This window comes from Nipponia nippon, unplaced genomic scaffold (assembly GCF_047370975.1).
Source record: "Nipponia nippon isolate SJK-2023a ecotype South Korea unplaced genomic scaffold, ASM4737097v1 scaffold_3, whole genome shotgun sequence".
In the NCBI taxonomy this organism is placed as follows: domain Eukaryota; kingdom Metazoa; phylum Chordata; class Aves; order Pelecaniformes; family Threskiornithidae; genus Nipponia; species Nipponia nippon.
Genome location: NW_028262347.1, coordinates 105,094,550 through 105,120,359, shown reverse-complemented (window position 1 = coordinate 105,120,359; position 25,810 = coordinate 105,094,550). Strand labels below are relative to the sequence as shown.

The following is a 25,810-nucleotide window of genomic DNA, read 5'->3' as shown; positions in this document are numbered from 1 at the left end:
CAACTTCCCCATGTCACTGGAGAGAGATTAGTTGGGCAATAATGTAGCAGGATAATTGAAAGTCAAACATCAACAGCAGGCAGCCAGGAGGCTGCAAAACTGAATATAAATACAAATTATTGGTCCACGTAGGTTCCCATTCTTGCTGAGGAGAAAGCACCCAGCACCTCTCCATCCCAGACTATGCCCAGGCTTTCTAGGCATGTCAGCAACATAAATGATGTGTGGACGTATCATTCACAGGCTAGCGGGGCCACTCTCATGAACGGTTCCTAAACCTTTCAAGCTTGGCTGCAGTGCAGTCTTTTAACTCTAGCTGAACAGAGCTGCTAACTATGCACTCAGATGACATCGTGCTGAATAAAGTAAAACTGTCAGCAGGCAGCACAGCAAAACACTCTGCATCTTGCCAGCTCGCTCCGATTCACCTCCCCTGGTTCCTTGACACTGTTCGTGTTAGCTGGGCTGATGGTTAAATCACGGGCTGCATCACACGGCCCTCTGTTCAGATGCAGGGCTACAAGTGTCAGTGCTTTGGGGTTTGGCCTTACTCAGGCCAGAGTATGGATGTTTATTCGTAACCAAGTTCATAAAGGTAGCTTGCTGTGGCCAGCCCACAGCCTGGCCAAACCATCCAAAAAAAAAGCCACCCAGTTTTGAAAAGCCTTCTGTCATCTTGTGGCTTATATGAAGCTATGGCCTCCTGAGGCCCACACAAGGGGAAATCTGGTCAGCATTACTTCTTGGGCTTGGACCTCCTGGCTAATAACTCCACACCCTTTTTAGGGTTTCTTCTCCACCACCAGTCAGAAGATAAGGACATTCTCTCTCTCCCCCATGCACTATCAGGATATGCTGTTTGATGAAAATTTATTTAGTGCTTTTTAGCATTAGTCTGCAGCAGTATCTCCCAAAGCTCAAACTGCCTATTGCTATTCTCACATAACCTTATCCCAACTTAGCTGAGGCCCAGAGGAATCTGAAAAGAACTCTTGTACAATACAATAAGTGCAACTATTTCCTCATGCAGCCTAGGAACAGAGGTGGAAAGGTCATCTCCCTCTCATCACCATAACAGACCTCTAAAGCTTACTTTCCAATCTTCTGGTACATATTTTGCGGGGTACTCGTTAGGGCTCCATCACATTCTCTCTGCCAAGAAGTTCCAGCACCTACTCATCTGCCTCCCATACTAGTGCAGGAGCACTGTCCAGGTCTCCTCCCTTCATTGTCAGTGGGGAATGAAAATATCCCCAGGAGGAGTCAGGTGAACCTGTTAGCGGCAGCCCACTGCACAAGGCACCACCTGACTCCACTGACAGCAGGGAGCAGGACAGCCGGTACGTTCCTCACCAGTCCCTTTCTTGCCTCTTCCTCCTCCAGTTACAATCCATCAGTTGTAGGAGCTGGCTGTACATACAGGCCTTACTGCTTCTTGGCTTTTAAGAGGGCAACTCCCCTGCGAACATTATTAGACAATGGCCAAGGGACCTCTCTTCCCTCTCGTAAATTAACCGGTAAGGAAACAATGAAGAGCGCAACCATCACAAACTTAGCCAGGTGAATGGTACAAGGTCCCACTCCTTACCCTCTGTGCTGGACTGACTGCACAATTTACATTTAACAAGGAAACAAAGATAAGCCACAAAAATGTGCAGAACGGTATTGATCAATTGTCCAGCTTTTCTTGTCAACAGAGCATTTTGCATAAGAAAGTCAACGTTACTGTTCTCTTTTCACAAATGTAAGCCAGGACAGAAGGTGAAGGTGAAGTGTCTTGCCTGTGGTAACTCACCTAGACATAGGAAAGCAAAAAGGGCACCGTTTAGAGTGGCTCAGTATCAACAGAACAACTGCAGAAGTGCTGGACTGAACAGGTATCGAACACGTATGCTGTGTCCCTGGTCCTTAAGGCAAAGCAGTAGCAGTGCCAACAGACTTGAGAAGGCCCACAGGAGATGCATAAGGAGCCAAAAGATCACAGTATCACACCATCTCTTAAGCACCTCCTAACAGTTCAGCTCCATAGCAGCTGAGGTTCTGCAAGGATGCAGCAGCACCTCCTCCTTGAGTCAGTGGGCTCTGAGTTTGGAAGGGGGGGGGGGGGGGGAAGCCTCATTTGAGTCCTGCTCCTAGAGAAGTGAGCCTTGTATACACTGTGCATGTCTATATCCAGGACAGGACTCACGATCCTTAAAGCAGTAAAAAGTCCTTCTTTAGCAACCTCTTGTGGCTGCCTGAGAAAAAAATCACAACTCTTCCACAGGAGAATTTTTAGGGAGAGGTTGCCACCTGCTGTCACCTCCCAAAATAGCATCTAAGACTTCTGAGAAAGCTCATGCTTTTCTCAGGACCTCTAATTAATTAATCATGGTAATTCGTCTTCCACCTCCTTCTACAGATATCCGATCACAGATCTAACGTATTAACAAATCTCAGCCCCAAAGGGAGCCGCAGGACAGAAGCAGCATTTCCCCGCAGCCTCCCCCAGCCACGGTTCCCTGCACAGTGTCCTTAAAAGGTAACAGTGGCTGCAAAGCAAAACCCAGCAGGTCCGAGCACTCCCCACCACTGGGAAATGGAGAGCACACAGCTAAACAGTGAGAAGTAAAAGCACATGTTCTCAAATCACGATGGACAATGCAAACAATGCTGACAGAGGCAAAAATTCCTCACCTATGTTAACTTGGAATACTTGTAGTTTTAGAGTTCATTGTAAAAGACCGTGGTTGTTATATCAGCTAATTGACCCTCAAAGCTGCCATGACAATCATCCCTGGTATCACTCTACTGAGGCCTTCTCTTGCTTGCACCGCCCAAATACTGTCAATCAGAAGTCCCTCCTACTGACTTTTCCAATCCTCCTCCTGCCACTGGGCACCCAACCATACCTCTTTGAACAGTCCCTGCCGATACTGGACTTCCAGCACAGCACAAAAGGGAGCTGATAGCCTGACCCCCCCCCTTAGCTAAAGGCGAAACTTGGGCAGAACAGAAAAGACTTGTCCAAGGTCACCCAGGTGACAAGCAGCCACCCTAAGAATTGAAAAAGGCCTCTCAGCCATGACACAATGGTTAAGAAACAAACCGTCCTACAGTCTCCACACCCCAGCATCAGTTTAAAGTCTCTGTACTGCCCCTTCCCTTTGCATCGCTCTGACGCTCTCCTTTTCGCAGCTCCCCAACAACCTATAGCCAGGCTGTTCTCCTAAGTGCTTATTTTAAACCGATTACAGAAGGCACAGAGACACTAATCTCAGCTAATCGTTGGTGTTTGCAAGGTGGGGTTGTTGCAGGGCAGGGCTCAGCACATTCCTCCATGACAGCTTCCGTGGTACATGAAGAAACTTCTTGTGCTCTGAGCACTTTCAAAAGCTGTTGCTAAGTGCCACAGCCCTGTAGAGATGGGAGTGCGCATACAGGTATCTAGTCAGCTCACTCCGCACAACAGCATTACACTGTGTGAGAGCAAGAAAGAGGGGAGGTCTAGGAAGAAAGCATTGACCTCGGACACCGGGTGTCACAGACAGGCTCTCGGCTACGCCAGAGGCCTCTCCGCGGCCCAGGTCAAACCGCTTAGCTCCCCCCAGGCGCTCCCCGCCTGCCGCAGCCCAGAAGCCGGCCCGCCGGCGGAGGGGAAACAAGCCGCGGGGCTCCCGGGGCGGGGACGGAGCCGCGGGACCCGGGGACGGAGCCGGCACGGCGACACCGGGGCGGGCAGGGTAGCAAAGCAGGCCTGGGCCGGGGGTGGACGGGGGCGAGGGGCCCGGCCCCGGGGCGCGGCAGGGCAGGGGCGCCGCAGGCGGGGCGGGGCCGGGCCGGGCCGGGCCGGGCCGGGGGCGGCTCTCGGGCCCCTGCCCCCGGTGGCGGGGCTGAGGGGCGCGAGGGCCGGGGCAGGAGCAGCCGCTCGCCTCAGGGCGAGCGGAGCGGAGGCGGCAGGGGGAGGGAGGGGAGGCGGGCGGCGGCCCTTACCGGCTCTCTGGCCGTCCCCGCCGCGCCGCCGACCCAAGCCCGAACGGCTCCCGCAGCGGAGCCCTCGCGACGGTGGCCGCCGGGAGCCGAAAAGCCCCCGCCCGCGCAGCGCCCCTCGTGGCCCCGCCCCCGCCGGGGGAGCGCGCCCAGCCCGCCCCGCCGCGCCTGCGCAGTTGCCAGCCTGAGGCGGCGGCGGGAGCTCTCGCCGCTGCGGTACCGCTGACGGCCCCGGGGTCGCCGCGCTGGGAGGGAGCTGCCACCGCCGCCGAGGGTGCGGGAGCCGGTCCCCTTGGGGGTTCGGCCGCCACCGCCCCTCGGGTGTGTCCCGAAAGCGGGGGCGGGGCGCTGCTTTCCGCCTCCAGGCCGGGTGCGGGGCTTCTCTTCCTCAGCCGCGGCGCCACGAGCGGGGGCCTCAGCAGCCGCCGGGGCTCGGCACGGGGCTCCCGAGCACCTTTCCTGTCTTAAAGATACTTGAATTTGCTCCATCCGCTCGCCCGAAATGGCTCATGCTGTAGGCCAGGGAACAGCATAGCTGCAGCCGGGGTCCTCTGCCTCTGAGGCCACCCCCCTCAGAAGAACTTGGCCTCAGCTACAGACCTAAGCCTACCTGAGAGGGCATGCAGAAGGCAAAGGCGCACGGCTTAGGAATATATTTTCCCAAAAGCATTTTAGTGGCCAGGAAAAAAAAAAAAAAAAAAAGCATACGGGCCCAAAACCTTCTTCCCTCCCCTCTCTCCTGTTTTGAGAAAATTTGCCAACACTACAAACCCCATTTTTAAGGATTTCTCAGCCATATTCTCTACCCAACCCATTATGCCTTCCCCATGAAGAAAAGCATCATTAAGTTACTGGTTAGACACAGACTGGGTGTGAAACTCCCCAAAGGAGGAGGCAGCGAACACGGCTGGGGCAGGGCAGCTGCAGGGCATGCTGTACAACGCGCCGGATGGGCCCCAACCTGCCGCTGTGCAACCACTGCATTATCATTTTACATACACCCAGGTAAGGTCCTATTACTGCTCTGATCATTTGCGTTTTACTTGAAGACTCTTACGTAAAACTCTCACAACATTCTATACAGTGCTGTCACATAACTGCTGTGGAATGGTGATTCTTACTCAAGTAACACTAAGGAGTGTTTTCCCCTGCATAACACTTTGTAACAGAATTCAGTTTCAAGGTCCACACAGCTCAAAAAATAACTCTTAAAAACCCTTCTGGGGTAAAACACCATTGTCTGTAATTTAAAAGTAAGCATTTCTGTAACTAGAAGAGAAGGTGACAGCTTACAAAAGCCAGCAGGAATGGTGACTGTTCAGCACCTCCGAAGAGGTTAGGTTTTTTTTTACACATACATATTTGTATGTCCTAGCATGCAATCATGTAATTCCCTTGAACATACACCCTTATAGAAACCCCTACACAGGGATCAAGCTAACTGCCCTTTAGAATCTGGGGTTAAAAATCTTTATAGATTGAAAAATCGTGAATCACTGTCTTCAAATACCTGGTTCTCTTAAAGGACAAAACTATGAGTCATGACAGGGTGTCGAGAGCAGGGCACAGCATCCAGTTTATAGAAAGCACCCCAAAGAGCCCAAGCCCTTGGCCTTCTGTGATCACCCACTCCTGCAGCCAAACAGCAGGGTCGAAGACGTAGCACAGGGGAGTTGAGAGAACTGTCACTGTAAATCAGTACTGAAGGTACTGTCTCCTCCAGTAACAAGGGGAAAAACCTACATTAAGGGAAGAGTGGAGCTGGAAAAATCTAGGAGTTTAATAAAACTGTAGATATAACTTTCCCAAGCAAACTGCTGATGAAGGCATAGGAGGCCCTAGACCAGTGGTTTGCAGCAAGACGGACAGACTTCATGGGTCAGATGTAACTCCAACCCTGGTGGATGAGCTCAGACCATACAGGAACAACTTGGGCATCTGTGCTCTTGGACCAAAGCCCAGGCGCAGCAGAACAGGTCTGCCCAGAGCTGGACTTGCTCATTAGCCTTTTCTTACCGCTGCTGTCCACAGCTCTGCTGTCAGCATCAAGCTATTCACTGCAAGGCTCTGGGCCTCACTAGTGCTCCCTACCGGTCATGCAAGCTCCGGTTAAGAGGGCATCTAGACCAGGACGAGATGAAAGCCAAATCCCAGTATGGACGGACAGTTACTCACATGGTATGAGACTCCCAAGCGCTGGCACTTGCCAGTCTGGTTCTGCCTGTCATTTCGCATTACATGATGACACTCTAGTTCAACTCCAAGCGGCACCTGCAGTAAGCCACTTGGTAACAGGCAATATCTCTTACATAAACAGGCTTAGCTAAGGAACATCTGTGCACAAGGTACATAAACTAAGAGCAGTCCTAGAACTGCACTCAGAACTTTGTCCCACAGATACTAGCCCGTTTAGAAAAATGGCGAAGGTCATTCAATTTCATCGGCGATTGTTCAGCCTTCTCAAACCAACACAAGACAACTAGCACAGTAGGTATCATCAACATATTTCACTGCAGTTAATGACTGAATGTTGAAGAACAAGCGTTAACATATGCCACAGTGAACAGTAGAGAAGATGCCATCCCCAGCGGAGCTGACACAGGAGAAACTTCAACGACTTTCAGATTTCATAGTGCGTCACCACTGGTGGTTCTTTATTGGGGTCTCCTCCTTTCTCCAGATACAGGTCATTGAAGGGATATTGCTTCGGTCCCTACAAGGAGAGACAAAGAGTGGCAAATTCACCACATTCACCAAGCAAATGAAGGGGTAAGGGGAAAATGCCTCATCCCATCCCACCCCCACCCAAATCAAGGCTTGTCACAACTTAAATTTCTATTTCTTAAGTGCTTCAGCAGGAATATTACAGTACAAGGAAAGTAAATTCAGAGACAGAGTTCTTTGTATAAACCCATGTCCTTTAACAGAAACATCAAGGTAGTCTTGCATTTAATCTTAACCAACAGTTGATCTCACAGCATGAGAATAATATATTGCAAAAGCTGTTTGTGTATCCAGATGTATTTTTCAGAAGTACATTCCAAATGATCCAGATCATGAGACATAACTAAAAACACAGGGCAAGAGAAGAGATAAAGCATCTCCCTCGAACAGATGCACACAGGGAAGGAGAATACCTAGACCAAAGAAGGGACACTATAAGAAGCATAGCTTAAAATTAGTTCCCTGTGAACAGGAACTGCTCACTATGAAACAGAACCTGTGAGCCAAGACAAGCCAATCAACAGAGCAACTCAAGCTGGATGAGGCCACAGGACATCCTTTGGCCCACGCCCTGCCAGCAGCAAGGTTTTACATTCACATGCATCACTCAGCTTCAGCAAAACCACTCTTCTGGGCATCGACAGTGACAAGAAACAGAGCTACTTTCCCTCCCTTCACCCAAGGGTGTCACTCACCACAGGCCTGTAAGATGGATAGATCTCTCCAAGACCAAACATGATCAGCATGGTACTCAAAAAGACAAGGAAGTGTTTGCGCATGGTGTGCCAGGGAACTGGAGTGGGGGATGTATCCACACGGTTCCGAATATACATGTCAAAGTCCCAGTGCATCTAAAGAACAAAGGAAAATGGCTGCACATTTACCAACAGTGCTTGAGCTGCTTTTACCAATGGAAAAAGTGCTTTACAGCATTCACAAAACTGCCAGCAGCTGTTTCATCTCCACCTCGCAAGTGGAGATACAGCCACAGAGGAGATAAGTGATTTACCTACAGTCACAGCAAGTTGTCACTTACAGTAAAACTCAGGACTCCAAATTCCATCCTATGCTTATATCAGACAATATGCTTAATTATAGGATAGCAGCAGCTTTTATTTATATGCATAATCACTCCACCTTAGATTTGTTCCCCAGCACTGTTGAAAAGGCATGGTATAAATCGGTACCCTCATTTATGGATGTTCAGTCACATACCCAAACAGAAGCAGCAGTGTTATTTCAAACAAAGCAGCAACTACCTGCCACTTGGAGGCTGGTTCCTCAAAACAGGTAGAGCACCTGCCGCTGTTACTCCATGACAAGAGCAGGGCTGGTAGCAAGCTAATGCCCTTCCTGATTGAAGCAGAAGGGCATTTAAGCTTCTGCCTTGAAGTATACATAGGGAAGTCCCAAGCATGTTCTGCCTATAGTCTTCTTTCACATTAACGAAAGCAGAGAACTCATTAATTTGCAGCTCAAGTACTGCCTCTAGCTCCCCAGCTTTCCCCTTTGCACACAGAGCCATTTGCTATCAAACCCAAAGCGCCAGACTGAGCAGAATTCAGCTGCCTAAACAGAGGCATCTGCTGACACCTGGAACACACCAGTATATTCCACTTGGTCCCCCACTGCCAACCCCACGTGCAAGGGTACCTATACAAACCTTCCTGTACACAGCACCACAAGAACACAGAACCACCATGGGTTTTTTCACATGCTTCTACAGTCACCACAACATGCACTTTACTGTGGTACACGTGCTATGATGCTCTGGCATGTTTATATTATGATATATTACATACACATGCTTACATAATCTCTGCTTTCAGTAAGGAGAGCTCAAGTCAATTACCAAGTTCAGCAATCACAGTTAGATTGCGGTCATTCACACGACAACCATGCACTAACTGAAAAGTTACTCCTGACAAGGAGCTTGAGGAACTTAGATTCTGAAAGTTAACACAGGTGCTCTAATCATCCATTTTTCTTAAGGATATCTTGCAAACTTTCTTCAGAGAAAACCTCCTTATTTGTATTCCCAAACAACCCTGGAGTAATAAAGCAGCAACAGCTACTTCCATTGTACTGAAAGGACTTTGGTCAAATGATGGCTTCTTTGCTAAATGATTCCGAACTAAGCTCTCTACTGAGTCAGATCAGGCAAAGAAAACGGATGAGACTTTCCTATTCCTACACAGAAACTGAAGTTTGTAAAGTCTCTCTCTTCATATGTAATAAGATGTTAACACTCCTCAGCACTTTCAAAATATTTACCCTGATGGCCATAGCCTAAGTTTCCCTCCAACTGACTGTCCCTGCTGGCACAGGCAACACACACTTGCACTTGGGGATGCAATTACACAAAGAATTAAACAGAGAGCACTAGCATTCCTACCGGCTCTCCCCAGTTATGCCTCATGTCCGGCTGGTCCCACTGGTACCAGGGGTCTCTCTCATGAAGAGACTTGTTAGGGAGCTTGGGATAGTCACCATACCTGTGAGAAACAGACAAAAAACCAAACATACAAGAAATCTGTATTAATGTAGACACATTTTGTAGGAGACACTATAGGACAGGCCTATGGAAATGGAAGACTTAAACATTACTTTGTTTTTATAGCTCCTATGTCTATACATTTTTAAATGCATACATGCAACTAGCACAACAATCGTCACCGTGATACCAGTCATAACAAATAGCGTTCCTCAAAGGGGTCTTTTTGGGCTACACTAGCTGGAAGAAAATGCAAGCTTAACTGAAACACAGAACCCTAGTTGTCTAGCATTTGGCACATGTCAAAGTACTCCCCAACATGTAAACATCTCCTGAAATCTTTATCCCAGAGGTGGCTCTCTGTTCATCCCTCTTAGCCTCGCGTCACAACAGCATACGAAGTCTCTCATACAGCGTTTTATGCACACAGGCCTCCAACTCATTCCCTTTGTTTCTGTTTTAAAACACTGAGGTGAGCTCTAAGCTCACAGCACCTCCAGGCGTTCAACGGAGACTACCAGCCTGCAGCCGCCCCCCACCAAGCCGGGAGGGGCCGGCCTCGGCCTGCTCCCCGGCTGCAGGGGCACCGGACCCCCCAGCTCACCCAAAGCCGTCGTCGGGGTAGGGCTCGTAGTCTTCCACCCGCATGTTGTACTTCTTTGCGGCAGCTGCCCGCTCCTCCGCTGTGCGGGGGTACGGCCCGGGCATCAGGTCCTTGGACATCTCCGAGGCTGGCGGCAGAGCAACACGGCAGAGTGGGCGCGGGCCCCGCCGGCGGCCGCGGCCAGGCCGGGGAGATTGCGCCGCCCTCACGCCCCGGCCCCGCAGTCACCGGCCCACCGCCCCAACGACACCCGCCCCGCCGCCGGCCGAGCCCCCCCGCTCACCCGCCCGCGCCCCCGGGGGCACCGCCGCGGCGGCCCGCGCCGCCCACAGCCGGGCGGCCGCCCGCTGCCAGAGGACACCGCGGAGACCGGCCGCCGCCATCGCCTCCACCGCGCAGGCGCGGCCGACGGTGGCCGGTAGGGACACAAGGGGCGGGACTAGCTCGGGGGCGGGGCTAGCGCGGGGGCGGGGCTAGGGCGGGGCGACCCGGCCCCCGCCTGCGCTGCAGGGTACAACCCCCCCCCCACCCCGTCCAGGGCATTAATTAATCAGCCGCTGTTATTATAATATTGACATAAGAGCTAATGGACGGAAGGGGCATCAGCGCAATATTTCGCTCTGGCTGTCATCGTCTGAAGCGGGGTAATGGGAATTTATGGCAGGTATTACCTGCCAGACGCAGGGCAGCCTCCTGCGGAGCAGCCGGGTCGATGCTCAATCGGATCGATGCCGTGGCTGGCGGCGTTATGCAAATTGCCTTCTTTGTATCAGTATCAATATTATTAATGTTAATACCCGAATGTAATCATCTTATCTCCGTGGAGCCAGAGAAACGCGAACAGCTGAAACCGCATATTAATTTAGTGATGCTATTCTTCAAACGTAAGCGATATATTATTGTAGATAAAATCGATATGAGCATTAAAGGATTTTGCAGTTTACTTCATTATGTAAACTCTGTGGTAGTTGAACTCATTTTCCTTCAGTTATTCACATCAGCCGTAATGGGTAATGTCTCTATAACGATCTACATTATAAACCTTTGCAGATCAAAAACTATCATGGACAATTTGTCATTAAAGCCATTCCTTCTAATAACAACATTAATTGTAAACCTACTAATTGAATGAAGAGAGTGATGAACCACAAAAATACATCTGAGATGCAGCGTGCCTGAGGTAGGGGCACTGTCGCAGGCTAGGAGAAGATCCTTTCACTTATCCGAAAGAAAGGCCTTGTTGTGTCATTTTAGGGACGATGTCTTAATTCAGCCAGCTCCCTTACAACCCAGTGTGTAGTGAAGTTAGTATGTCAATTAGTTATTTCATAATGTTACTAACTCAGAGCCCAGCCCTCCAGTGCAGGGGCTGCTGGCGTTTTCCGTGGAGCAGCGCTGGGTGCCCGCCCCCCCTCTGCAGCGTGCAGCACTCTGGGGACAGCAGTGTCGCAGTGGGGACAGCAGCGTCGCGTCGGAGACCCGCGGTTCCCAGCCGCGCCGTCGGTCTGGGCTCAGACCTCGCTGCAGGCTCGGCTCGTGGTCAGCTGCTCCTTACATCGGCTCTTCACCGCTGGGTATTTACCTTCTGGCTTGATGCTTGAATCTTCCACAGATGTGGCTCAAGCTTCCTAAGCACCCAAATATGTTTGCAAATACGTTGTAAAAATTTTTCTTAACCTGTACAGGAGTACTGCTGTTGATTTAAAGGGTGGGGGGGCACTCATTTTCCTAGAAACTAAGCATATTAGTAAGTTTTGGAAGGACAGAGGAAAATAGGTTTCATTATTCTCATGAAGGCGAAGCCCTACGCAGCCAGAACAGCAAATCCATCTACTGTAAGATGGAAACCACCGAATGCCAGAGACCAACACTTTCTCAAGAGCTGATGCCTCATGTGGCACTCATTCTTGGGAAAGAGCAATCATCGTTCTTGCTGCGTCCAGATTAAAAGCAAAATGTAGACTTTGTCTCAAACATACACTACGAAAAAAATTCAATGGCTCTGGCCCTAGGCACGCAGCTCATGAAATCTCGCTAAAACGACGCAGTCACACGATGTCTGCTCACGATCGAAAGGCAGAGGCTGGTCACACTGAGCAGCGCTACATATTTTTTCCTGTAGCAAGTGTTAATTCAACTCCTCGTTTTCAGGCACGAAGCACGGCTGCACGTTTCCCGCCGGGGGCCGGCGGGCAGTTTGCCGTTCTCGTTGGGGGCGCGGCGGCAGCCCCGCGCCCCCTCAGCCACCGGCCACCCCGGGGGACGGGGCCGGCAGCGGAGCGCAGGCAGCGCGAGCTTCCCCGCCCGCGCTCCCAGCTCCAAATTCCTTGGAAAAGGGCCAAAGCGCGGAGGGCAGCAGAGGCCGCCCTCAACCTCCCCCCGCGCGGGGGCGCTGCTCGCCGCCGCCGCCTCTCCCTCCCGCCCTCTCCATGGTGCCCCGCTGCCCCCCCTTCTCCCTTCGCTTCCGGCGTTGCCATGGGCGGGAAACTTCCGCTTCCGACTTTCTAGTTCCGGGTTCTGGGGTGGAGGCGGTGATGGCGGCGGCCTCCTCCTCGGCGGCGGCCGCGGGCTGCCGGGAGGGCCCGGCAGTAGCGGCAGGACCCGGCTGGAGCGACTCCCAGTTCCGTCATTACTCTTTCGAGACGCGGCCCATCCCGCGGCTCAGCCACAGCGACCCCCGCGCCGAGGAGCTCATCGAGAACGAGGTGCGGTGGGCAGTGGCGGCCTGACCCGGCTCGGCCCGGCCCGACCCGGGGGCTGCGGCGGGGTCGGGGGGCTTGTGCTTCGCGGCGTGGGGGCTGCCAGCCCTACCGCCAGGCCGGGCAGAGCAGGGCCTGCAGAGCTGCTCGCAGGGCGCGGGGCTCTCCCGGCTCCTGGTGCCGTCCCGGGTGCGCTCACCTCCCCGCCTGGCTCTGTCCCTCCGGGCTTGGTGGTTGCCGCTGTCCCGTTCCTCTTAGTTGTAGTGGACATTTTTTCCCGGTGCCACAGTGTTGAGTTGTGAAATTTGCGGGAAACGTTTGCTCTAAGTGCTTTGTTGTCCGGATGGAAATCGTGGAAATGTTGTGTGAAACCACGGGCACACGTTCGTTATTTTGTAACTGAGAATGGCCGCAGATGTGAAGGTTGCCTTGTAATAGTGGCTGTTGTATTGGTTCTGGACAAGCTCAATCTAGTTTTGGTAGGATTGCTAGTTGCTTGTTTGTTTTGTTTTTTAAAGCAAGCCTGCAAGACGGGAAGTTGTGCATGCACAGCTTGGAAACACAGCCACTGTCATTCTTGTTTAGGTTGCTTGCTGTTTATAGGTGAGGAGATGAGTGATGTCCTTTGTCTTCCTTTTGTAGCGGTTCTTTTTTTGGTGTAGAAGAGATGAGGTAGTCTCAGTTTTTCGACGGCTGAACACTATCTGCAATCCTCTGAGAAAAGGGATGAGTGCTATCTCTGTTTCTGGATTCAGAGGTATCTTTCTGCCAGCACTTACCCCTTCATAGCTGAGGTTGAAAGTGACCAGACAGAATCTACTGTGTCTTCTTGCTACGTGGCAGGACCAAGTAGGCCTAAAACTGTTCCCAGCCAGTGTTCGTCTAACCCCATGTGTTAGAGATTAGCTAAGTAGATAGCGGAATCTGTCCTATTGCTACCAGGAGCTTGCTGTAGGAACAGGCCACCACTTTCTTAAAACTTCCTGTAATGTTTTGCTTGTTTTTCTCCCCAGGCCAAGGTATGCGATTACTCTGAATGCCTTTTCCAATTCCCTTTTTTGAAAGAGAGTTTGTGTGATTGCAGTAACAAATGTGATCATTCTCAAGTTCAACAGGTCGTTGAATCAATAAACTTCCTGTTTCTGTCCAGGAGCCGGTGGTGCTGACAGATACGAACCTGGTTTATCCTGCTCTGAAATGGGACCTGGACTACCTCCAGGAAAACATTGGCAACGGGGACTTCTCAGTGTATAGTGCCAGCACACACAAGTTTCTGTACTACGATGAGAAGAAGATGGCCAATTTTAAGAACTTCAAACCCAAGTCGAGCAGGGAAGAGATGAAGTTTGCTGAGTTTGTGGACAGACTCAAAGAAATACAACAAAAAGGGAGTGCTGAGAGGTAGGTGATATGTGGAAGTTTCTCCATTACTGCAGGTCTAAGTAGGGGGTAAGTTTCTCTTCAGTGAGTGTTGATCATTAAAACCTCTCAAACTTCTCATGTTTTTTTTATAGCCCTGCTTTTCCTGCAGGGCTGCTACTTCACAGCAGCCTTGTTACCTGATTAAAAAAAGTCGTACCATTAGTTAATCAAACTGTTCACAGTGGCTGCAGAGGCTGGTGTTTTGGTTTTTTTTCTGCTCTGTCCGAGGCAGGGTTTGGATAGAGAAAGCTTTAAGCTTCACTTTCTTTTGGCAGACTATGGTATTGGTAGAGGAGCTTAGTTATCTGATTACAAGGTACAGGCTATAGTACTCAGCCTTTTTTACAGAATACCAAGGTAGCTGGTGCTAACCCTCTTTCAGAAAGATGAGAAAAGGTTGCATATGTGCATGCGTGTATTTGTTGGTGATGATCGCCTACACCACTAACAGAGCTGTAAGTTACTGAGAGGAGCTTCATGTTTATATAGAATTAGCAACTGTATTTAACTATTAGCAACTGTACTTAAACCCTCAGTTAATTTTATCAGTCACCAGCCCTCCAAAAGGACTTATGCATGCTTAATTGTGCCTTAATTGGAAGCAACTCTGTGTATGCGTCCACTTGTTGTCCATGCCTTTCTCTTCTTTCTCAGCTTTGGGTGTGCTTTTTCCAAGAGAGAAGGCAGTCTTTGAGCTTAAAAATGCATTTTTCTTCCAGTATTGCAGACAGTAGTCTGTAATGCTGCAGTTGTTAATACATATGTTTGATTCCTCTGATCCTCTACGTACAAATGTAAGCGTGGCTTTAAAGTAACTTAATAGTGAAATGTGCTGGGTTTCCTGAGCCCTTTTTTGCTCTCACGCGCTTCTAGTAGAAGAGGTAACTCTTATCGCAGGTGAGCTAGAGTGGTGGCATTTATCTGGGGATTATTCATGAGTGTTTTTGTTATTTGATAGTGGCCAGTCTGTTTACAGTTTCCTCCTCCTGCGCCGTGAGAGGGTTGTTCTTGCTCTAAAATTCTCTTTTTCCCTTGTGATTGTTCAAGCAGAACTGAGTTCTGTTCCCTTCTGTACCAGGAAATCTTTCAGCAAAGTTTGGGGACTTTTTGAAACTGTTTCCTTCCACAGGTGTTTATGGTGTGTGGTGACAGAAGGGGATCTCTAGGAATTATGTCTCTTTGTTTTGAAATCTTTCTGAAGAGATGCAGAGATATGTCTTTATATTCATGACAAAGCTTAATACTTGATTTCTGCTTGTCTCCTGGGAAAATACAGGCTATATCTGCAGCAAACCCTGAATGACACAGTTGGAAGGAAGATTGTGGTGGATTTCCTTGGCTTCAACTGGAACTGGATTAACAAGCAGCAAGGGAAACGTGGCTGGGGTCAACTGACTTCCAACTTGCTTCTTATTGGCATGGAAGGTAAGCAGTCTTCTCTGACTGGAGGAGAAGGGGAGAAAATTCCGTCAGCAGTTCTGTATTTCAGTTCCAGAACGTCTTTCAAATGGATTTTCCACTAGGTTCTAAGCGTTCCTTCAGAGCAGGCAGTTTAAAGCTCTGTGTTGGGAGGGGACTCTTCTCACAACTTAACTTGGGTCATAGAGAGGAAACGACCAAGGAATAGCCTGTGTTTCCCCAGGGACGTACTGTGAATGCCTGGATGTAATCTGCTCGTGGAAGGGCTCTGTGTGATGCTGGTTGGCCTGTGTTTTCAGTAATTGCTAATCATATTCTGAGACATATTTATTGTTTGAATGCTTCAGATGCTATAGATTTAAAATGCTCAGAGTCTGCAGATTTACAGTGCAAAAGGGTTTGCAAGTTGAGCAACATTAGTCTTCTGGGCTTTCCTTAGCATGTCCAATGTCTACCCAGGAGGAAATGTTGATTATTCTGTAAAGCATTTGTTCTTATTTGAGCTGGTACACTGTGGGGAGGAATTATTTTTCAATTAAGAGCTGAATTTCTTCTTGGAAGGTTAGAGGGCACTGGAGAACTTGAAAATGGATAAATCCTAAAAATATTTGGGATAGAGTGGAATTCCAAATCCATGTGGAGACTGACTCATAGGCAGGTGCCTTAGAAGATAGAGGTACTACTACGCTGTTGAAGAGGAGAGCATTCTAGTAGACAGTAATCTCAATGACTGGGCAAGGAATATACACAGTTTTGTGAGTGGGATGGCCTATAATCAACATGGCTGTCACATCCAATTATAATTGTCCAATTATCATTACTTGGTAATTCATGGCTGTTCAGTTCTGACAGCAGATGTTTTTTCCCCTTTGCAACAAGTCATGCTCAACTTACAGTAGTTTGCCACTTGTTTTACTAGCTGAGAGAAGAGAACTTCCTGTAAAAGCGCAGCACCAACACTTCCCTACAGGTCATAATATGATCACTAAGATCCTGTTATCAACAGGTTATGCACAAGAACCAAGGAACTGTCTTGAACCAGTGTGTGCTAGAAAAAGCAGTGTCTTCACAGGAGCATGTGATTGTATGATCTGTTTAATGAAGTTATGGGGTTAACTGTTATCTTAATTCTCTTTAGTGAAAATATATATAAAGCAAGCTAAAAGAGTAATATCTGAATTGGCAAACAGCCTGAAAAACTTAGTTGTGAGGGGTACAAAAAGACCCACTGTATTTAAATATTTGATTAAATTTAAGATCTAGTGGTGACAGTCAAGCTTCGTAACTGTTAATCAGACTGAAGAGGTCCTATTGGGAGCCTCAGTGACAAAGAGATTTGTTTACTTGTTTTCTTGCAAAACTACTAGGACTTTCCTCAAAATCAGACTATTGGACTCCTTTTCTCTAGACTAATAATTTTTGAAAGTCCATTCCACAACTTGTCATCTAAACAGTTTTATGAAAAAGCTTCCTGTCAACATTCACCATCTGCTGTTCATGGAAACGAGCTGGAAATCCTAATCCTGTAGAGCATAAGTTGCTGAATAAGGATTTAGAAAGGAAATTAAGTGGGATAGCAACTGCTCAATAAAGGCTGACTGATACAGTGATTAGTTTGTAACATTCCTACGGTCATTTTCCTTGGTTAGTTTTCTGAATATGTGGGAGTGTATTTACTGTCTTCAGCAAGGAATATAACTTGCTTCTGTCTTTCATACCTGTATGTGAGAGTGTCCTTATTATCGTCTTTTCTCTCTGTGTAGGGAATGTGACACCAGCTCATTATGATGAGCAGCAGAACTTCTTTGCTCAGATTAAGGGTTACAAGAGGTGTATCCTGTTCCCTCCTGATCAGTTTGAATGCCTCTACCCTTATCCTGTGCACCATCCATGCGACAGACAGAGCCAGGTGAGAGTAGCAGATCTGTTCTCTGCTCCATGCCAAAATCGGGTGTGTGTGAAGATGCAAGGTGGGAGGAAGCTGCACTGAAATCAAAGGTGCATACCAGTTGCTGAGCTTCTGCAAAACCTGTGTTCAGATTTGTTAACTGTTGAATACATTGAGAGCAGATGAAGGGACTGGTGGTGTTTCTGTTCGTGTCTGGTCCTGACCTGCAAGTGCTAGGGCTGTAAACATCTCCTTACTGATAGCACAACTGGGCTGCAGTTGCTGCCTTCTCTGTTCTGTTTCATTGATCACTTGGTCAAACATGGATTTGCTCAGAGACAAATTGCAGGACTCCTGTCTAAGTTGGTGGTACTTTGAGGGTACTGCCGGACCTTGCAATGGAGTTAAGACACAAATGGGAATGTAAAAGCCATGTAGGGAAGATCAGGAGGATTTGATACTGAGAGCCAGTACTGAGGACTGTCATTGCAGGACGTTCTTCTGAGTTTCTTAATGTTTTCTTCCGTTAGGTGGACTTTGACAATCCTGACTATGAGAAGTTTCCGAACTTCCGGAGCGTGGTTGGCTATGAAACGGTGGTGGGTCCAGGGGATGTGCTATACATACCTATGTACTGGTAAGAAGGATGGTGGCACTGCACAGTGACCAGCAAACAGAGGGTTAAAAGGTCATCTACTTCAAGTGTTGGATTGGCTCTTAAGAGAATTTTGTTTTGACTTCTCCAGCAAGTATGATATTTTCTGTGATATCTTGGGCCAATCTGCTGCTACTTCCTATCTGTTGGATGGGAGTGGTAATTCTTGCTGACACTACATTATTGTGCGAGTACTCCACTAACGTGTGCAAGAAAAGGATCTGCATTTAAATAAGGAGAGCTCTCCAGAAGTTCTGAGGTCTTGATGATGGAAGTATAGGGCAAGGCTTGTCTAGTGCAGTCTGAACTCATCCATCCAAGGTATTTCACTATAAGCTACAGCAATAGTTTCTCTTCTTTTTTGTGCGGTTTCCATGCAGGTGGCACCACATTGAGTCTCTCCTGAACGGGGGGATTACCATCACTGTGAACTTCTGGTACAAGGTGAGTACAAGCTCCTTCCTGCAGAGCTTCGACAGCTCTATCCCAGAGGATTTTTTCAGGTAGATGTGTATTAGCATGTGTTGTCAATATGAGAACTTCATTGCACTGAATCCTTTGCTTTAAAGCTGAAAGCTACCTTCTCCCTTTCGAGTGCTGTGTGAAGAACTGGGTGGTTGGGAGAAGGTGGAATAATCTACCAATTCAGGAAGCATGTGATGAGCTATTTTTGATATTTCAGGGTGCCCCAACCCCAAAGAGAATTGAATATCCATTAAAGGCTCATCAGAAAGTGGCGATAATGAGGAACATTGAGAAGATGTTGGGAGAAGCCTTAGGAAATCCACAAGAGGTACAAAAAAGAACCGTATAGTTGCTGCTGTCGAAATTGTTATGGCTTAATGCAAAACTCGAGATGCCAACTATTTGGCTCTGCAGGTGTCACAGTGAGGGTAGGAGAAAGCAGGGTTGCTCTGTTGCTGTGAATGGTTCTTCCTGCTGTCTTCAGAAGGTCCTTGGCTACAAAAAGGCAAGCTCTTTAAATTATAATTCTGGAGAGGACCACTACAAACGATGGAGTAATTGTTCTTGTACGTGGGGGAAGGTGTACTTTGGCTTTGGGCACTCCCAGGAAAGTGTTGCTCCCAAACTCTCCTTAGCCTTCTGTGCAACAACAATACCCAGTATTTGCCAAAAAAACGAAGCTGTTTTACCTGTTGAATCCAAATCTTTTAAATAAGGGAAATCTTTTCTATTAAGTCATGTCCTTCGCCCTTAACGCACATCTTGGTCATCTCTGAATTCTTTGCAATTTTAACCAACTGGTATTTCAAAAAAACAGATTGAAGTACTAACAGTATGCTTTTGAAGGTCTCCTGCTGATCTGAAAGTGGAAATAGTGGATGTGAATAGAACCATTTTCATGGTCCGTAACCCTTACCACTGTGCAGGAACTCCTCTTTAACACTCATGTGAGATCATGCCTCTCCCCTGAGACTATCTTACTGCCATAGCATGCTGAACTTCCCTCAGTGATCAGGCAATGCTGAGAACTGGGAGCAGTCTCGACTGAAAACAAAACCATAGCAAAATTGTCAGTCCTAGCCTTCCTTCCAGGTGACCCTAAGGACCAGAGAGGATTCAATGAGTAAGGATGTTCCTTCTCTGCCCTGCAAAAAGCAACCTCTGATGACTGTTGGCTCCTTTTAAGAGCATCTGCTGAGAAATCACAAATCTGGGGTGGGAAGTGAAAAAGTTTTAAACAAATACCGTGGATGCAGTGTTTTGGTGACAACTAAAGTTGGGTGTTGGCAGAGAACCCTGCAATTTTGGTAGAGTAATGAGAATGTACTAAGGGTGCCCTGGTGTTTTATCTAGAAAATACTTTGAAACTGATTCGGTGTACCTTAGGCTCAGTTTGTGCACTGAGATCCTCTGCCCTGGGCCGCTCAGCTCATAAGGTGTTGTGATGCCGGGGGAGCAGGCTCTGCAGCTGCCATTTCTGTGTAACTGTCCCAGCTAATGATCTGTTTTTGCTTTGAACAGGTGGGTCCCTTGTTGAATATGATGATTAAGGGACGGTATGACTAATGCCTGGCTGCCCGGGTGACTGATGTTGGAGCTGCTTTGTTCACAAGCAATGGAAGATACTGAGCGCTAGTATTGCACGCAGCACTTAATAGACTGATGGGTTTCCTGGCCCGTCCCTGCCCCGCTACAATAAAGGGGGCTACTGGAACTGCAAAACCGTTAGTACCCCATTCATCCTCCACTCTCATCTAACCGAACCTCCCAAGAAAGAGTCTGCACTTATTGGAAGCTGGATTCATGCTCATTAACTTGTTTTTTCTCCCTCTGCCCTGTTTGCCACAACAAGGAGCATGGCTTCTGGCACTTGGATGTGTTGCCTCAGGATTTTCAGGCATTTGAAGAAGAGCTTGGAGGAGAACCAGGAGTGATCTTGTTTCCGCAGCCTCATGGGGTTTGGGCCTCCTGGCTGGTTTTATGTGTTGGTGCCTGCAGTGGATATAAGATGGGAAGTGATAGGTTTAATAGTCCTCTGTTGTTAGAGGACCTGTCCATGCTCAACTCTGGCACCTTTTTGTATAACGAACATGTGAGATGGCCTGTGTGTGACGAGCAACTGGACAAATGATTCAATTTCTTCAACTTAAGACATCTATGCTTTGGATTTAGTACAGGGTAGATATCAGAGTGAATTCATCTAGTGTGTGAGCGCCAAATCCTATGCTCTCCAAATAACATCTGCGTTGTAGGAGTCTAGATAAACCTCCTTTCTGACAGCTTTCTCTGGGGAGTGAAGGCTTCTCTCCCGCCTTTCTGAAGCTGCAGTGTGGTTAAAAGGGGATGTAGCATTATGAAGGGAGATGCATAAATGCCAGGGCACTTTCCAAGTCTTGAATGATTAAGCCACATTTTTAAATTAAATTCCCCAGGGGTGCCGAGCTAGACTGTCAAAACGCGGTGTCAGATAGGTACAGAGCCTCCCTTCTCCCCACCAGGGGTGCTGGCTCCTTGGACTAACACGGGAAAGTGCCCTTTTTACTGAAACTGCAAGAACTCAAGCGTGTGTGGCTGCGCACAGGTGCGCATGTTTGTGTGATGTTGTGTGGCTCCTGTCCATCAGTTAAATCCATGCCAGTGTGTGGTTCCCTTCCTTGTACAGTCACGTGAAAGAGGTTGGGGCTTTCTGTTTAAATGTGGTTAAGTTTATCTTGATCCTTTTTGTGTTCCGGGACTTGACATGACAAGCCAGGAAGTGACAAGACCAGGGCATAGGAACCAGACAAGCCTCTGTTTAAGAGTCCTCAGCAATCACTCTGAAAAATCATTTTGCTTTCCTCTTCCTCCTCTTCCATGCAAAAGCCTTAGGCTCGTATGGAGGCTGGCTTTTTATTCCATGAGGTGTGCCGCACTGCTGTCCCTGGTTCGGGGAGTGGTGCAAAGGTCTTGTATATTTGATGTGGTTGTAAAGGGTCCCAAGAGCTAGAGGTGGGATAAGCTGTTTCATAGCCTATATATCTCATCCCAGAGAATAGTGGAGAATTTGTTCTGTTGAGACTTCCCATTGTTTTCCCCCTTGTTCTTCGGGGCTTGTTCTGACATGGAATTCTGATAAATGTGTTGAGAACATGCCGCTCAAGGAGCGCTCCGTCTTTGGCCTCGGGCCTCATCTTTTGCTGACACAGCTCATGCACCACCTGCTGTGAGCTTGTCTTGCACAAAGGTGAAAGCCTTCTCGAACAGGAGGTTCCAGGGGCTAGTTTTCTAGCTGCTTTACAGGTCAGAACAAATGAAGTGTAATTGGCAGCTGCAGGGTCCTTGTTTAAGAAATACGTCCATGTCACTGAGTAGTCTGACTGCCGTGTTACTTGTTGCGGGCTCTGCAGAGCTGTGGTTAGATCCAGACAAAGGCCACTCAGCTGGATGCTTATCAGTGCTCAGCCTTTGGGCAGGTGGGGAAGAAGGCTAAGCTGCTGACTCTGGCCAAAAGCAAAGCCTTCCCAGGAATCCTGGGCACGTGCCCTTGGTTGAAAGATGCTCAAATGAAATCCCCTTTCTGTGCTATTTACTCAGCACATGGTAGTCTCTAGTACGACTCGTTAGGCACCACCAACTCTTGAAGCTCAGGGTGGGAGTTCATATCCCATGTGGAGAGAGAATGGTACTTACAGAACTTTAGGATCCTTTTTTTTTTCTTTATTTGCCAAAGGTCTAACTTTTTAAAGTGTCTGAACAGGTTTTGCTGCACTTGACTTTGTGAAAGCTCATTTACAATGCACTGATGGACTGACTCCCCCCCTTCCCTTTTCACCTTGTGCTTTCAATGCCCCTTGCCATGGTATTGGGAAGCTGTGTGTGTTCTCTGCTAGGGGTGTGTGTGCAGGGGGTGGGGTGTGACAAACACACGGTACCTTCTGAAGTGTAGTTCTTAAATACAACCAATGTTGAACAACAGAACTGTGTGGCTTTTATTTTGTGAGTGGCTGTACAGGAGAGCTGCATAAGGAGATGTGCGTATAAAGGTACCTTTCAGTCTTTCTAATAACTCTGCTTGTGTTCTTCACTGGTGAAAGCTGCTGGTCTCCAGAACTGCCTTCAAAAGAGCAATACCACCTGCATTATTGTGTGTCTTCAAGAATTTCTCCATACTACTTCTGTAAGCCTGAAAGGAAAGCTGGGAATAAAATGGTATCCTTGAACCCTCTCAACAGCAAGTGTTGCTGGGGAGTAAAGAAATTCCCCTCCCTGCTGACCTGAATGGTGAAACTACACTAGCAGGTCTAATGAGTTCTATCAGTTGCTTATCCTTTGGGATATCTTGTCCTCCATTTCGTCCTTTATCCGATCCATACTTAGGTCAAGGAGATTTTTGGGGGAGGCTTCATCTGTGTACCTCTGCTGTACGTTAGCAGCCTTGGGTGGTGGACTCCTCCCTACCTAATAAAGACATGGGTTATTTTATGGTAATACTTCTACAGCAATCTTGTCATCTAACCATCAGTGAAATGTTGGCTAAATCCAAACAAATTTCTAATGTATAATAAAATGGGAAAGAGCTGAACAGAGATTAGGGATGTTGGGGGGGGGGGGAGCAGGGAGACAGCTGTCTGAGCCTGGGGTAGCACAACTGGCATTTTCTCCTTATGCCCTTGGAGTCAGGGTGAATGTGGAGGGAGTAGGAAAGACAAGTGGATAAAGCCTTGTGTGACCATGGGTGCTTACCCTTCCCTGCTGTGCCTGCTGAGTTGATCATCTCTGAACACGCACTTGCTTCTGTTCCACTCAACTTAGTGGTCTTAGTGTTGTGTCTGATCCTGTAGTCTTTCTGTTGTGCACATGCCTCGGGTAACGTGCACAGCTGCATTACAAAGCTCAGAAATGTCTCAGGTTTTGCAGAGAAGCAGAGGAAACAGGTATGAGAACTGTGTCATTTGAAAACCAGATCAGACTCCCAAGATTTTTCACTTGTACTTTTAGTCTTTTTCTTGTTTGCTTTTATTACCTTAGGTTCTATAATACCTTTCTTCTCTTTTGTTTCCCCCATTTCCCTGCTCCTTGAAAAGTGAGATTTTCTAAGGAGAAGTGACCTTTCTCTTAATCCTTGTAGATCATGGCTGCAGGATCTTTCCCGTAGAAAGAGAAAGGCATGGATGCACACTGTTGGAGTGCATCATTAGGCTGATGCATTGTTTTACCCCCTTGGTGATCAGGGTCGGGCTCAGCTCGGTGATCACCCAGGAAATTTGGAGTGATAAAGCAGGTCCAAGGTAAAGCCAGCAGGTCAGGATCAGGGCTGGGGTTGAGGAGGTATGAGACATAGCTGCGATGCAGGGGGTGGTGAAGGGGGAGACCCTCAGCATCAAAGCAGCTCTTGAGGGAAAGAGAGGCAGGCCTGGGCTGACACTACAGCTTCTTTTCTTTACAGCAGTTCTTGCCAATGAGCAAGCCGACCTTGAACATAGCCAACTGCTCTTTAAAGTCCTAGAATAGGGACAGTGCACTCAGGGTCTTGACAGTCTCTTGGCAGGCCTGTGTTAATGCATGGTCAACCCATGCTGCTGTCCCAGCCCTAGAAGCAGAGCAGCAACTGCCTTTGCACATGTTTTTTTTCAAAGAGCTTTTCTCTAAGCCTCCCTTCTGCCACATGTGTGGGGAGAGCTTCCTTGCACTCTGGTTCATGCTCTTCACCTATCGTTCCTGTTTTGGAGACAGCGCCTCTCCCATCAATGTCCTGAGAAGTCCTGAAGTCACCATCTTCTGTGTGCACTTTTCTGCATTGGTGCTGCCTAGAAGGAAAGGGAAAGAGATGCTGTTACTGTGACAAACACATGCAAACTAAGTTCTAATTACTGCCTCGCAAAGTCAAATATTTGTTGCAAGCAGAGGACTAATTGTGGGGGGAGGGAGCGGAAGTCGAGGCTCTTGGAGTGTAAGTGGAACAGATGCCCGGACGCCTTGGGGAAACGCAGCTTTCCTCTACAAATCAGAGCTTTAAATTACAAGGCTTTTACCAACGAGAACAGTTGTGGGAAGTCGTCTGCTCTCATTTGCGTAATGGCTTCTGTCACTGGTGATTAGACACAGGATGAAGGAAAAGAAATTTGACAATTAGGAATGAGCGATCATTAATCAGAATCTTTGTTAGAAGGAGGGAAGGGGGGGAGAATATCCCACAAACAATGGAGGCAGCCACTAGAGCCACAGTGAAGTCCATGAGATGCATAACTCTGAGTGCTACTCTTGCTCTACAGAGCCCCCTCCGCCTAGGTGCGGAGCAGCAGCGAGGGGCTTGGCTTGGCTAGAAAGCTTGCAGGGGAAGGCAGCTAGGCAAAATCCTTCTCATGCTGTTCAGTAATTCTCAACTATCTGCTTAGTAAGGGAGAGAACACATCTTGGAGCCCTCTCCTTGCCCCATCCACACCTCGCGCTTCCTTCGCAGCACCTGGCCACAAACTGCTAGCAAAAAACACAGAAGCAACTTAAATTTTTGTGGTCTTCTTACCCCACACCTTGCATGCAGCCTTGCAGTTTCTGGTGTGGAGGAGAGCAGGCACGGACTTTGACTGGCATGCAGAAAGATTAGGAGGAGCAACGTGAAAGCAGTTCCAGGCTCTTTTCCTGATAATGTCATTTCCTACAAGAGCACAGACGAGGGTGATAGGCTGCATGACACGTAAATAAAAGAAGGCAGTTGTGACTTCTCTGTGTCTGTCATTTGCTGGCTTAGCTCATCATCCAGCCATGCACAATCCAGTATATGCATTTGTTTGGGTTTTGTGGGTTTTGATCAAATTATCGGTACACATGAAATCTGCTACCTATTTTTCCTACAGCTGTCATTCAAAGTCCTGTCAGGTTAAACATTTTGGTGTAGTTTACACTGCCTCTGATTAGATCAACAGTTATAACTTGGGAGGGGGGATGACAGACCATTTGTGGGGTGTATAAGGTTGGTTGGTGCATCTCAAGACTTAAGCTTACTGGATTCATTGATTTCAGTGACAGCTCCTGTCTTTGCAAGGCTGGGTCATTCACTTGAGGCGGAGGTCTCCGTCAGGGTGATTATTCTTTCTGTGACTGGAAATCAAAGCAGATACCTTCAAAGGGGAGAGCTGAAGCCATGTTGCCTCATTCCCAGCTGGCTCTGAGCTCAGACAAATGAAAACAGCTTGGATTTTCAGCCTCTTCCTGTGGCTAGTGGTGTTCACCACAGGAACTCAAAAGAGAGAACAGTGGAACTCAGGACAGGATCTAACAGGGCTTTTCATCCAGTGCTCATCAGGAGAGAAGTTAGGACAATCATTGGTCACATTGCTTGGGGTGGGGAGATGTGTCAGGTAGTGACTTTTATCCCCTCTTAAACATGTGAGGGGAGGGCTGCTTCTCATTCACAGCAATGTTTTAAATGTATGTTTACATTCAGAGGAGTGTACCTCATGCTTTTTGTGGATGGTAAGGCAGCTTGTGGTGA

General features: G+C 48.2%; 3 protein-coding genes across 7 annotated transcripts in view; 1 reads left to right on the top strand and 2 right to left on the bottom strand.

Moving 5' to 3' along the window:
* SEC31B (SEC31 homolog B, COPII component) overlaps nt 1–4,175 on the bottom strand; it is a 38,570-nt gene extending 34,395 nt beyond the window's left edge. Inside the window, exon 1 of one of the 4 annotated variants that reach the window (XM_087764003.1) lies at nt 3,973–4,175. The gene's annotated coding sequence lies outside the window, so the exon portion shown is untranslated. The remainder of the gene's footprint in view (nt 1–3,972) is intronic. The other 3 variants (XM_087764000.1, XM_087764001.1, XM_087764002.1) reach the window with 3 other exon arrangements.
* A 2,281-nt stretch (nt 4,176–6,456) lies between these two features.
* NDUFB8 (NADH:ubiquinone oxidoreductase subunit B8) lies at nt 6,457–10,203 on the bottom strand. Its single transcript, XM_087766316.1, has 5 exons — nt 10,075–10,203; nt 9,792–9,918; nt 9,089–9,188; nt 7,389–7,544; nt 6,457–6,682 (listed from the first exon to the last, which is right to left on the bottom strand). The coding sequence occupies exons 1-5, from the start codon at nt 10,172–10,174 to the stop codon at nt 6,590–6,592; spliced, it is 576 nt and encodes a 191-aa protein (XP_087622442.1). The 5' UTR covers nt 10,175–10,203; the 3' UTR covers nt 6,457–6,589.
* Nucleotides 10,204–12,287: 2,084 nt separating this feature from the next.
* Nucleotides 12,288–22,712, top strand: HIF1AN (hypoxia inducible factor 1 subunit alpha inhibitor). Of its 2 annotated transcripts, none has more exons than XM_087766315.1 (8): nt 12,288–12,496; nt 13,641–13,891; nt 15,189–15,337; nt 17,095–17,240; nt 17,750–17,856; nt 18,255–18,318; nt 18,557–18,667; nt 18,754–19,828. In XM_087766315.1, the coding sequence occupies exons 1-8, from the start codon at nt 12,326–12,328 to the stop codon at nt 18,763–18,765; spliced, it is 1,011 nt and encodes a 336-aa protein (XP_087622441.1). In that variant the 5' UTR covers nt 12,288–12,325; the 3' UTR covers nt 18,766–19,828. The 2 variants fall into 2 exon arrangements, with proteins under 2 accessions (XP_087622441.1, XP_087622440.1); XM_087766314.1 differs by lacking the exon at nt 18,754–19,828 and adding an exon at nt 19,861–22,712 and having other exon boundaries at nt 12,292–12,496.
* Nucleotides 22,713–25,810: the final 3,098 nt, after the last annotated feature.